The 12,133-nt window shown below is 57.6% G+C and overlaps 1 protein-coding gene across 2 annotated transcripts in view; it reads left to right on the top strand.

The window, feature by feature from the left end:
• SGSM1 (small G protein signaling modulator 1) overlaps positions 1-10,658 on the top strand; it is a 31,281-nt gene extending 20,623 nt beyond the window's left edge. For both annotated transcript variants that reach the window (XM_034068627.1, XM_034068626.1), the window contains 13 exons: positions 694-832; positions 1,184-1,248; positions 1,427-1,572; positions 1,713-1,841; positions 2,413-2,595; positions 4,546-4,617; positions 5,281-5,832; positions 5,952-6,076; positions 7,346-7,428; positions 7,724-7,833; positions 8,079-8,175; positions 8,515-8,682; positions 8,998-10,658. In XM_034068627.1, coding sequence (XP_033924518.1) covers positions 694-832; positions 1,184-1,248; positions 1,427-1,572; positions 1,713-1,841; positions 2,413-2,595; positions 4,546-4,617; positions 5,281-5,832; positions 5,952-6,076; positions 7,346-7,428; positions 7,724-7,833; positions 8,079-8,175; positions 8,515-8,682; positions 8,998-9,086 — 1,958 coding nt within the window. In that variant the 3' untranslated portion in view covers positions 9,087-10,658. The remainder of the gene's footprint in view (positions 1-693; positions 833-1,183; positions 1,249-1,426; positions 1,573-1,712; positions 1,842-2,412; positions 2,596-4,545; positions 4,618-5,280; positions 5,833-5,951; positions 6,077-7,345; positions 7,429-7,723; positions 7,834-8,078; positions 8,176-8,514; positions 8,683-8,997) is intronic.
• Positions 10,659-12,133: the final 1,475 nt, after the last annotated feature.

Below are 12,133 nucleotides of genomic sequence, written 5' to 3'. Positions count from 1 at the left end.
ACAGTTCACCTTCTCCTAGGGAGGCCCAAGCTGAAGGGCAGGAGCTGTTCCAGGCAGGACAGCAGCCAAGCTGCTCAGCATGACAGCATGAGGCAGTACCTGAGCTGTGCCCAAGGCCACTGAAATAGCACTTGAGTTTCAGCAGGAATTTAGCAAGTGACAACATGGAGAGCTCCTTGCTCCTGCTGTCCCGCTCAACCTCATCATCACATCTTTCTCTCTTGTGTGATTTGGATGCTCCCTTCCCTGTGTCTTGGATGGGATCCGAATGCTTGAGAGATGGGAGCTTTTTCCTTCCAGTGATCCACTCTTCCTGGGACAATGGTTGATTTCACTCCTGTTTCTCCTCATCTGTGTGGCATCTATTGCAGCCCCTTCTCCTCAGTCTCTGTGGTGTGGGTGTTTGTTCTCTGCCGTGGTCAGCACACAGCAGCACAAGATGAAGGCACTGTATTTATTAGCAGATGATTCTCTCTTGCTCTCTTTAATCAATCCTCTTTGTTTCCTTCCCCTTCTCCTGAGCAAACCAGTGCTGGTGCTGTCATTACCTGCTCCAGGTCCTCCCTGGTGGCTGGAGCCTCCTTGCATGGATGGGATGCTGCAGTTGCTGCTCAAAGCTCTCCTCTCAGGCCTCCTGTGTCTCCCCTGGGGCAGTGCAGGCAGCAGCTGATGCTCCTCTCTCTGCCCTCGCAGTGCCCCAGGACCTGATGGATGCGCCCGGCTCTGCTCTGCCTCCCATGTGGCAGCCCAGCACCCGCAAGTCCTCCTGCTCCTCCTGCTCCCAGAGCGGCTCCTCCGATGGTGGCCCCCCCAATGGCTGCAGCCACGAAAGGTACAACAGCTCCACTGCTTGCTCTGGGAGCAGGGCAGGGTAACAGGAGACAGCTCAGCTGCTGGCCGGACTGGAGCTGCTGCAGTGCAAGTGGTGCCTCCAGCCCCAGGCTTGGCTTGGGTGTGCAGGGATGTGGGATGTAGCCAGGCTGAAGTGGGGCTCATCCCCTCATCTGGGGCATCTCAGCTGCTCTGTGGCTGTGTCCTGGCAGCAGGAATTGCTGCTCTCCGGCTGAGCAGAGGGCCTGTGGGCACCTCTGAAGGCAAAGCTGGAGCAGTCACATCAAAGCAGGGGCTGAGGGAACACACGGAGCACTTCCTCTCCTCACATCCGATGTGTTTGTATTGGCAGAGCTCCGCTGAAGCTCCTGTGTGACAACATGAAGTACCAGATCCTCTCCCGGGCCTTCTATGGCTGTGAGTACTTGTCACATCCATGATGCCTTGAGACGCGTGGTGGGCACAGCACAAAGTCCTGGGATGTGGACTGGGAGTGAGGGTCTCCTTCAGGGACCCTCAGTCAGAGCTTTCTCCTGTTCTGCATCCTCACGGCTCCTCGGGTCTGTGGCTCAGTGTTTGCTTTGGCCCGGTGCAGGGCTGGCCTATTGCAGGCACCTCTCCACGGTGCGCACCCACCTCTCAGCGCTGGTGAACCACAACATCGTGTCCCCTGATGTGCCCTGCAATGCCAGCTCGGGGCTGACCGTGGACATCTGGCAGAGATACCTGCAGGACAGCACGGTAGGACTGGGATATACCTGCTATGGGGGCTTGGGAGGTGCTGGGCAGCATCACTTCAGTGGTTGTAGTTAGTGGATGTGTGTTAGTGGATGGGCTGTGCTCCTGGCTGTGCGTGCACTGACTGGGAGCTCTTCCCACAGAGTTATGAGGACCAGGAGCTGCTGCGGCTGATCTACTATGGTGGGATCCAGCACGAGATCAGGAAGGCTGTCTGGCCCTTCCTGCTGGGCCATTACCAGTTCGGGATGACGGAGGCAGAAAGGAAGGAGGTTGGTGTGGGTACAGGAGGGGATGGAGACGCTCAGCAGCCTTGTGCATCACATTGCTGTGCTCTGGGCACTTCACAGCTTGAAGTGTCTCTGTGCCACAGCCTCCCCTGTGAGCCCACTGGGTGTTGTGTCCCCTTTGTACTGCGGTGGTAGGAACTGGGAGAAGGACTTGGGGAAACAGGAATTGACAGGAGCAAGCTCGGGCTCCCCTGTGCAGCTGCTGGTTGGTTGTGTTCCAGCATAACCAAGCAGGGAGGAGAGGGGAGGTCATTTCTCAGTCCTGATTTTGCAAGGTTTTGTGGGTCAGGCTCTGGCTGGTGCTGTGCAGATCACAGGATCTCAGAATCCCAGGCTGGAGGGGACCTCAGGCACCATCTGGTCCAACCTTCCTAGGCTGGACCTTCTCCATCCCATCCACATCCTTTTTGCACAGCAGGGACAGAGATGGGTGACCTGCATTCAGCCGTGGTTCATGCGAGCGTGCAGCTCCCTGTGCAGGGCTGCAGGAGGGGCTGTTTCCGGCTCCTCCAGGACAGCATTCCCAGTGCCTGTGTCTGATCCCCGGCTGCAGGCAGATGAGCAGACGCGCACATGCTATGAGCACACCATGGCACAGTGGTTGGGCTGCGAGGCCATCGTGCGCCAGCGGGAGAAGGAGTCACATGCAGCTGCTCTGGCCAAGTGCTCCTCGGGGGCCAGCCTGGATTCCCACCTGCAGAGGATGATGCACAGGGACTCCACCATCAGCAACGAGGTGAGGGCACAGCGAGAGAGAGCTCTGCTCACCCAGCTATGGGGTACCTGGTCCTTGCTCGCCCTCCTTCCCTGCCCTGTGTCTGCCTCCACAGCTCATCACTCACTGCAGTCCATGCAAGTTAGAGCTGGGGCTTTCTTACCCACCTTTCATGTGCTCTTGCAGTGTTTAGAAGCAGGAGGAGGCATCTCCCATGGCATGACCCCCATTTTCATGGTGTGTGGTGCTGCAGTGACCATGAGGTTTTGGTCCGAGTGGTGTATTGGGGGTCTAACAAATGTGCTTTGGTTCTTGCAGCAGCACTGACCAGGTCTGCATCCATGCTGGGCACAGAGGCCCTGGAGGGAGGGGTGGAAGGAGGAAGATGATGTTTCTGGCACTGAGGGGCTGTGAAACAGCCAAGGCTCTTGGCTCCCTTTTCCCTGTTCCCTTTTCTGCCAGCACCCAGCTCCGTGGGCCTGGCTTCCAGCAGTGCAGTGAGGAGTCAGATCCACAGCCCACACCAAGGGGTGTGGGGGGAAAAGGCTGCTAAAGGAAAGGCTGCCCTGGGAACAGAGTCCAGGGAGTTTCCGTGTGGGTTTTGCCATTGGAGCAGAGCATCGTGGCTCAGCGGTGCTGGGTTATTGACCCTGTGCTGCTGGAGCGGGGCCAGGCTGGAAAGGGCTCGGGAGGTGCAGCTCTGGAGTCCTCTGGTTTCCTTTGGGGATGCTTTGGGAAAGGGATGAGCTCAGTCACGAGTGTGGGTTACACAGGGGGAGATGGAGGAGGGCAAATCTGAACCAGGCTCTGTGTGCAAGAACTGAGGGCTCAGTGCTGCAGGGCATGGGCAGAGGGGCTGCACCCTGTGAGGGTGCTGAGGCTGTGGCTGCCCCAACCCTGGCAGTGCTCAAGGCCAGGTTGGACACAGGGGCTTGGAGCAGCTGCTCCAGTGGAAGGGGTCCCTGCTCATGGCAGGGGTTGGAGCTGGAGGAGCTTTAAGGTCCCTTCCAACCAAAGCATTCCCTGATTCTGTGACCCCTGCGGCATCCCTGCTGCTGTTGTTCCGTATCCACCTCTGCCTGTTCTGGGAACGCCTGGGAAGGAGCTGCCGGAGCTGACACACACCAAAGTTCTCCCTTTTCCCATCTCACCCTGACCTTTCCTGTTAGCAGCCGCTCCCATGGCAGTGGAGGAAAGCTGTCGCCCTTCCTCTGTGCACCAGAGCCCTGCCCAGTGAACACCCCCAGCATGAGGCTGGGACAGCTCTGCTTTCTGAGAGCCCTATTGTTTGTGCCTGGTGTCCCTGCATGCCGAGCCCCATGGGCTCCTGTGCTGGGATAAGCCTGGCACTGGGATGTTGGATGACAAGGGGGCTGGTTGCACAGAGGGAATCCATGGGGCAGAGCACTGAAATGGTCACAGCAAAGCCCAACCCTTCCTGTTGTGCTTCAGCTGGAAGCCAGAACAGCGTGCAGTGGGCTTTTAGAGGGTCTGCCTCAACTGAGTCTGGCTTAAAATACCAGTATTTGTCCTTTAAGAGAGGAAAAAGCCATTAATGTGCTCGGAAGGGTGGTTTATGGGCTCTGACTTCATGGTTCATGTGAACCAGGATGGGGTGAGCTGTGATGCTGCCAAATTAGGACAGGGGCTTGTAGGAATCTGCTCTCCAGGAGCACTGTGGGCTCCCAGGGGCCAGGAGGAAGCGGTTCCCTCAGACCCACATGTGCTGGGTTGGCCTTTGCCATCCTCTCCAGCAGGCCCTCAGTGTCAGGCTGGGGCAGGGCGCTGGGCTTGGCTCGGATCTGCAGGTCAGGGCTGTGTGATGTGAGCGTCTCACACAGCTCCAATATGAGAGTTTATGGGGTGCATTTTCGCTTGCTCTGTATGTGCAGATGTGCCCACGTCTGCAGTGTGGCCTCAGCCTCCCCCCGTGCTCTTTGCCTTTGCAGTGTCCTCTTCCTTCTCTTTCAGTCCTCGCAGAGCTGCAGCTCCGGCCGCCAGAATCATGCCCGGCTGCAGAGCGACTCCAGCTCCAGCACCCAGGTGAGCAGCAGCCCCTTGTCCGCTCTGCTGGGGCAGGTCACCGCTCAGTGCCCATGGCAGACAGAGCAGCAGCTGGGGGGGGGAAAGGGACACCCAGCACCCTCTGGTGCCCCCCAGCCCAGAACCACACAGTGCTGATGGTGAGCGATGCTTGCAGGACCTGCCCCGTGTGGCCTTCATGCTTGAGGGTCCCTGTGTTGGTGTCTGTGTGTTTAAGCAGCCCGGGGGATGATGCTCTGCTCACTGTGTTGTGCTGAGGAAGGTGCAGTCCTTCAGAGCCGGGGCTGTGGGCTCTGACTTGTGTCAGTCATCAAGCACTGACCTGCCACAGTGCAGGCAGGGGAACCTAAAGGCTGAGGTGTGCCCAGGTGTCCTCCAAGGCTGGTTAAACGGGGCAGAGCTGGATGCTCAGCTGGGCTTGTCTTTCCCTATAGCAAAGATGTGGGGCTGTAGACAGGCACAGTGGTGGCAAATTAAAATACCCTCAAGTTCTCTGAGCTCTCTTGCACTGGGTGCTTGTAGGAGCCCTGGGCATGGAGAGCAAATCCTCCTTCCCCACTGCTGTCTGAGTGCAGCTCCTGGGGATGTAATGCCCATGTTCCCAGCAGCGTGCTGAGCACAGGGGCTTTGCTCACCCTCAGGGGGCTCTGCTCTGCTGTGCAGGTGTTTGAGTCTGTTGATGAGGTGGAGCAGCCCGAAGCAGACACTCAGCTGGAGGATGGCAAACAAAGCAAGATCCCCAATGGGACAGTGCCCAACGGTGCCTGTTCCCCAGACTCCGGCCACCCCTCATCCCAGAACTTCTCCATTGCCTCAGGCTTCTCTGAGCGCAGCTTCAGCAATGAGGACAGTGCCCTGGAGACCACCAAGTCCTCGGGCAGCTCTCAGGGAAAGGCAGGGGGCTCGGATGCACCAGCCCCACAGGACCCCGACGGTGCACAGCACGAGGAGAAGCTGCAGGGCCAGGACAGCCTGGAAGGGGAATTTCCCACCGGTGGAAGCGTGGACTTTGTTGCTGCGAGCACCTCGGGGGTCCTGCGTGATGGACAGAGCTGGGCAGACAGCGAAGAGAAGCAGAGCCTGGTGGAGAGTGAGGATAACCTCTCCGAGGAGCCGGAGATGGAGAGCCTGTACCCGCAGCTGGACCCTCTGCCTGGAGCTGACCTGGCCACCAGCGAAACGGCTGCTGTGTCCTCCACGGGTGTCACCTACTCGGTGAGCATGGGCTTGTTCACTGCACGGGTCCTGCCTCACCCTCTGCTCCCTGCCCCTCCTGCAGCTTTCTTCTCGGTTTCCATTTAAAACCAACCCAGCTTTGGTTTTGCTTTGGGCAGGCAGAGCTCCTGGACCTGTACACGGTGAACCTGCACCGCATCGAGAAGGACGTGCAGCGCTGTGACCGCAACTACTGGTACTTCACCCCTGCCAACCTGGAGAAGCTGCGCAACATCATGTGCAGGTGGGAGCTGTGGGGCCGGGGGGGGCACAGGCCCTTGTCAAAGCCTCTCTCCAGGTTTCCTTTAGGGGCAGGATCCCCTCCCTGAGCTGCTGCTCCCGCTCTGGGGGTGCAGCCCAGCACACAGGGGGGTTCGGGCTCACTGCTGCATCATGGGGAGCTTTTTATCATCCCCTCCTCATCCCAGACCTGGGCCACAGCCTCAGGACCTCACACTGAGGAGCTCAGCATCCTGCCCTTTGTGCTCTGCCCGCTGTGTCTTGGCCGAAGCAGAGGCATCCCTGGGGATGCTCAGGCATCCTGGAGCTGGTGCAGCACACCTGCTCCCTGGAATGTGTGTCATGAGGATGAGCCTGCAGAGCTGTGGTGCTGATGAGGGTGTGCCTGAAGCCACTGGTGCTTAGTGCCTACCCAGGACCAGCGATCCCAGGGTATCTGATTCTCTTTGCTCAGTCCCTGTGACTGAGGGGTTGCTGTGTGACATCCAGCAGCTGGCACAGCGAAAGCTGAGCTGTCATTCCTCATCTTGCACATATGAGGAGAAGCTGCTGTTTCATTAGAGCTGTCGCTCCATCTGACAGCCAGAGGTGGAGATCTCTGCTGGGATAAGGCCCACGATGCAGCAGACGTTGGAGTGGGCAGGCTGGGAAACATCGTTCCCTTGTGCCAGCAGTGGATGAGAGCCCTTTCGGAGCACGTTTTGACTTGCTACCAAATATGGGAAGATATCCACAGGCTGGTTGCTTCCTGGGACATGGGGTCCAGGGAGGGGAAACGGGAATGTTGTAAAGACAGAGGCAGGAGGATGAGTTGAGGGGGAAGAGTGAGAATGAGAGATGAATTCACACTCTGTCAGACCCTGCCCTTTGGGCAGCCCCCCCACCCTGCTGTGCTTGCTGATTCTGCTCTTCCCCACACTGATTTCCATGCAACAGCCATGGCACAGCCCTGGATCAATGCCATGGCCATGGGCTGTGCCAGGCATGGCTTATTGAAGTCACCATGGGGTGAATTCCAGCCTGGTTTGGGTTGGAAGGGACTTTAAAGCTCCTCCAGCCCCAACCCCTGCCACAGGCAGGGACCCCTTCCACTGGAGCAGCTGCTCCAAGCCCCTGTGTCCAACCTGGCCTTGAGCACTGCCAGGGATGGGGCAGCCACAGCCTTGTGCTGGTGGCAGCATGTGGGGAATGCCAGTGTCCTGGGAACAGAGGCAGGTTGGGAAGCTATGGCATGGGGGGGCTCATGGGCCACCTTTCCTGCTCTCTCACACAGCTACATCTGGCAGCACATTGAGATTGGCTACGTGCAGGGGATGTGTGACCTGCTGGCCCCTCTCCTGGTCATCCTGGATGATGGTGAGTGGGTGCCTCTGCTTCCCATGACCTTTGTGGGAGCACAGGGGGGATCTGCTGGGCTGGTGGTGACCCTTTGGGCTGTCCCATGCTCAGAGGTGTGGGGCAGCAGGATTCCATTTGTGTTGGTGCTGGTGACTCCCAGGAGCCCAGCCTGGGCAGTGAGTGCTTGCTGCAGCCTGAGATGTCTGTCCAAGGCCGGTCCCTGGGCTCTGTGTGGAGCAGGAGGGATGTCCCTGCTGTGGGTGGGATGTGGTGGTGAGGATGCAGCCCCAGTGACTGCCTCTTCCCTGCACAGAGGCCCTGGCCTTCAGCTGTTTCACTGAGCTGATGAAGAGGATGAATCAGAACTTCCCCCATGGAGGAGCCATGGACACCCACTTTGCTAACATGAGATCCCTGATCCAGGTAACAGGGTCCTGGCACAGGGACACAGCCTCAAACCAAGAGGGGGAAAGCTGCTCTTGGGATGGGGGTCTCCTGCAGTGGTGGGGAGCAGGAGGCTGCAGAGTCAGCCTGGAGTAATGTGTGCCAGGACTGTGGAGGAGGGAGGAGGTGACTGGAAGCTGCAGTGGGACCAGAGGAGAGCAGGCAGGGGCATGGCTGCTGCCTCCGATGCTCATCATTGAGTTCCCTTTTGCTTTCCTTGACAGATCCTGGACTCGGAGCTCTTCGAGCTGATGCACCAGAACGGTGACTACACTCACTTCTACTTCTGCTACCGGTGGTTCCTCCTGGACTTCAAGAGAGGTGTGTGCCCTCTGCAAGGGGCGAGGGAAGCCGAGGTCTGTGTGCCCTCTGCAGCTCCGCTGCTCTGAACTCCACCACATGCTCCTGCTTTGCTCTTCCCTGGTAGATCTGGGGCTTTGCTGTGTGGATACAGAACCTGCTGTTCCAGAGCAGCCAGGCTTGTGTCCCAAGCCAGCGCCTCCCAGGATATCTGTTCCTGGGATGAGTTACTTAATGCTTCCACCAGGAACAGGTTCCTGTGGGAAGGAACCACCAGCATCTTCCCAGGGCTGCTGTGAGTCAGGGTGGCTGTAAACCCAGGCTGGTGCAGTAACTGCTGGGCTTCCTCCTGTGTTACAGAGCTGGTGTATGATGATGTCTTTGCCGTCTGGGAGACCATCTGGGCAGCTGCACACGTCTCCTCTGCTCACTACGTGCTCTTCATAGCCCTGGCCTTGGTGGAAATGTACCGGGACATAATCCTGGAGAACAACATGGATTTTACAGACATCATCAAGTTTTTCAATGGTACAGCTGTGTCCTCCTGGGCAGCCACTCGGGTGTAGGCAGCATGTGTCCGACTGTAGACAGTCATCTGGGCTCTACCGGTGTATGTTAAAGCAGAGCCCACCTTGCTGTGCTTGATGGGTGCTGTGGGTGCAGGCTGTGCCTGCTGTGGGCTGTAATCACCCCCAAAGGAGCTGTCAGTGATGGCTCCTCAGGTGTCTGTGAGGGATGCACTGGGCAGGGATCTGTGGCTTCAGCTCCTGCCTGGAGCTCGGGGCTGGGGGCTCCTCAGGACACAGGCTGCTCGGATCTATCCTCCTCCTGTCTGTGTTCCAGAGATGGCCGAGCGGCACAACACCAAGCAGATCCTGAAGCTGGCTCGGGACCTCGTCTATAAAGTCCAGACTCTGATTGAGAACAAGTGAAGGACAGGGGGAAGACGAGACATCCAGACAAGGAGCCGGGACACCCCTTCAATGCTTCCTCCCCTTCTCCTCCTCCTCCAAGTGCCATGCCTGTGGATACAAGGTAGTTGGACACATGCTGCTGTCTAAGCTGGAAGTACCCTTAGCTCTCCATGTGCTGTGTTCAGTGTTAGGTCCAGTGGTCCTGGCTCACGGCTTCGCAGCCGCCTTCAGTGACTTAACCAAAGATCTGTGCAACTGCATCTCAGTGCTGAGGACGTGCTTTGGGAGCACACAAACTGCCGAGGCAGCCACCAGCACCCAGGCAGAGCTGGGGCTGTGGGAGCTGCCCCCATCCCTGGGGCTGCCTTGGGCTCAGCAGCCTTTGCTGCAGTGGGATGGAGCTGCTCCTTGGGCAGGCACTGCCCCATGGCACCAGGAACCAGCCCCACAAGCCCAATGCTCAGTTTGTGACCAACATCACAAGGTTCTGCCAGCAGCAGAGGGACTTGGATCACAGAAGTTCCCCTTTGATCTCGTCCCTCAGTGCATCCCTGTAGGGTTATTTTTAGGGCTCTGTTCTCCCCCCGGGGGTTTACGTTGTTTGTTGCTGCAGCATCCGAGCACACGGGAGTTTCAGCTCCGGATGGGTTTTCAGAAGAGCTCCGAATTCAGCACTGGGCTTTTCTGTCAAATCCAGGCTCTCTGGTGCCCTCTGAACACTGGAAACCTGGTCCCAAGCTCCTCTGGGAGCTCTAGAGCTGAGGTTTTCTTACCTGCCTTACTGGAGCTGCTCGTGGTAGGAGGCTGGTTCCTCTGTTAGGGGGAGCTCCTCGGTGGGCAGGTCAGAGCTCCTGGGGGGGCTCTGTCCTCACCTTCCCTCTGCAGGTGCCTGTCTCCTCTGCTCATGTAAGGACCAGCTGCTCCAAGCAGGGCACTGCAGCCAATCCCCTTGGTGCCTGTGGGGTTCCTGTGTGCTTCTGGGGCTGGCTGCAAAGCTCCTTACATGCACTGGAAGTCTCCAGTGAGGTCTTGGTGGGCTTCTTTCAATGCCTGTGAAGAGGAAAATAGCCCGAGGTCCCTGAGTGGGCTCTGCTGGTGGAAGATGCCCTTCTGTGGCCCCTGCAGGAGGTGCCTCTCCAGCACTGCCAGTGGGAGAGCAGGGGTGCCCATCGTGCTAGGGCTGTGCTGAGGAGGGTTCGGATTCATTCTTCAACTCAGGTACAAACACTAAAGGCAAAGGAGAGGGATGGGGGCTTGGTAGCTCTGGTGCAGCCAGGGGGGCTTTGTGATGGCCGCAGGGCTGCCGGGAGCTGTGCCCACAGCAGCGGGGAAGGGGCTGGGTTGTAGGGTTCTTGCTCTCAAGTTTTGCTGCAAAATCAGTGTTCCCCTTCATGTAGTGTGTGGTGTGTGATGGGTGTGATGGGTGTGATGTGTGTGTGTATGTGCTCTCCTCCCCTCTGCAAGGTAAGGCCCTGCTCTTCTCTTGCTGCTGGTGTGCTGCCCACCCGAAGGGGAAAGGAGCCCTTCCCTCTGTGGAGCATCCGCCTGTGCCGTGTTCTGTATTTACCTGTGGCACGTGTCAGACGTTGCTTGCAGGAATGGAGAGGGATGTGGATCTGCGGGAGGGAAGGCTGCTGGTGCAGAGCAGCTCTGGAGCGTGCAGCTCCCCAGCAAACCAGCTTGTCCTCCTGTAGTGCTGGGACAGGGAGCCTGCAGCTGGGAAATGCAGGGGCCAGCAGCACAAACTGAGCCCACTGGAGGCTGCAGCAATGGGAGCCTTTCCTTCCCCATAACCCCAACAAGCAGATGTGTGCCAGCAGTGCAGGAGACCTCTGGAAGCAGTTGTCTGCATGAGGTCTCCAAAGAGTGCTTGGTCTGCAGCAGCAGAGGGAACACAGGCCCCTGAGCTTCAGCTCTGCACGTGGTGTGGGAATCTTCCATCTTCCCCCAAAGCAGAGTTCAGGCTGTGCCTGTTCCCTCTGCCTCCCAGCACAGGGGAAGGGAAATGCTCCCTCCTCCCCTCTGAGGGACCAGAACCACCAGGTGAGCTTACAGAGTCCTACCAGGCAGCATCGCTGACACTTTATCTTCAAGCTTCTGGTTTAATTCCTTGGGTTTTACACAGAAAGAGCCAAGCAGTTCTGCACCATATTCACTCTGTGTTGACCGAGGGTGTCTCTGGGCTGCTCGATTGCAGTGTCTTTTGAGTAACTTCCGGGGAAAAGAAGTCTTTATTTCTTGGTTGTATGTTACTGTGTGTCCTTGTACACTGGAGTACGTGGGTGTGCTTTGTTATGCAAATGGAGATCTATCTTTTCAATGTTCTTTACAATATCTTGTAAATGTTTACCAGAAAAGTGTGTCTAGATGATATATATATATATATATATGGTATAGAGAGAAATATGGGAATTAAGTGGGTTATTTTTTGAGGGGGGTGGGAGGGAGAAGAACTCTTTTGCTTCTAAGAACTGTGGGGTTCCTGTAGCACATACTCCATGATGTGCCAATCTGTCATTGTCCCTGTACCGTGAATGCTGTTCTGGTACAGCAGCAGGAGGCTCAGGGCAGAGCCCCCATCACGACCTCAGCCTGGGTTTAGTTCTGACCTTAAATCTGGGAAAGAAGAAGGAAAGGAGATAAAAGCATTACAAAAGGCTTTGTGTGAGCAGGGGGGCTGAGATCCACAGAGCAGACCTCTGCTTGAGCGGGTTCTGTGCCAGGCCTGGGATTGGCTTGTGCAAGGGCAGTTGCAGGGTTGAGGTTTGGTGTGGGATGCAAGGAAACTGGGTAGTCCCAGGAATATGGTCTGGCATTGAATGTGGGAGTGAAGTCATCCTGCCCACAGCTGATCAGAGCTCTGGTGTGATCCGGACAGAGGAGCTGATCCCCTCTCCCGGCTGCAGGCACTGCCCCATGCACTGCGCTCCAGGTCCTACACAAGCCAGTGAAAGCCATTGCTCCCCATGCTCCCCTGAGGGCTCAGTCTGAGCCCAGAGGTGCAGCTCTGTGCAGGTCTGAGGGAGGAGACGTGAGCTGTTCCCATGCCCTGCAGTGATGGATGC

This window comes from Melopsittacus undulatus, chromosome 12, assembly GCF_012275295.1.
Source record: "Melopsittacus undulatus isolate bMelUnd1 chromosome 12, bMelUnd1.mat.Z, whole genome shotgun sequence".
NCBI lineage: Eukaryota > Metazoa > Chordata > Aves > Psittaciformes > Psittaculidae > Melopsittacus > Melopsittacus undulatus.
This window is presented reverse-complemented; position numbering and strand designations above follow the sequence as displayed.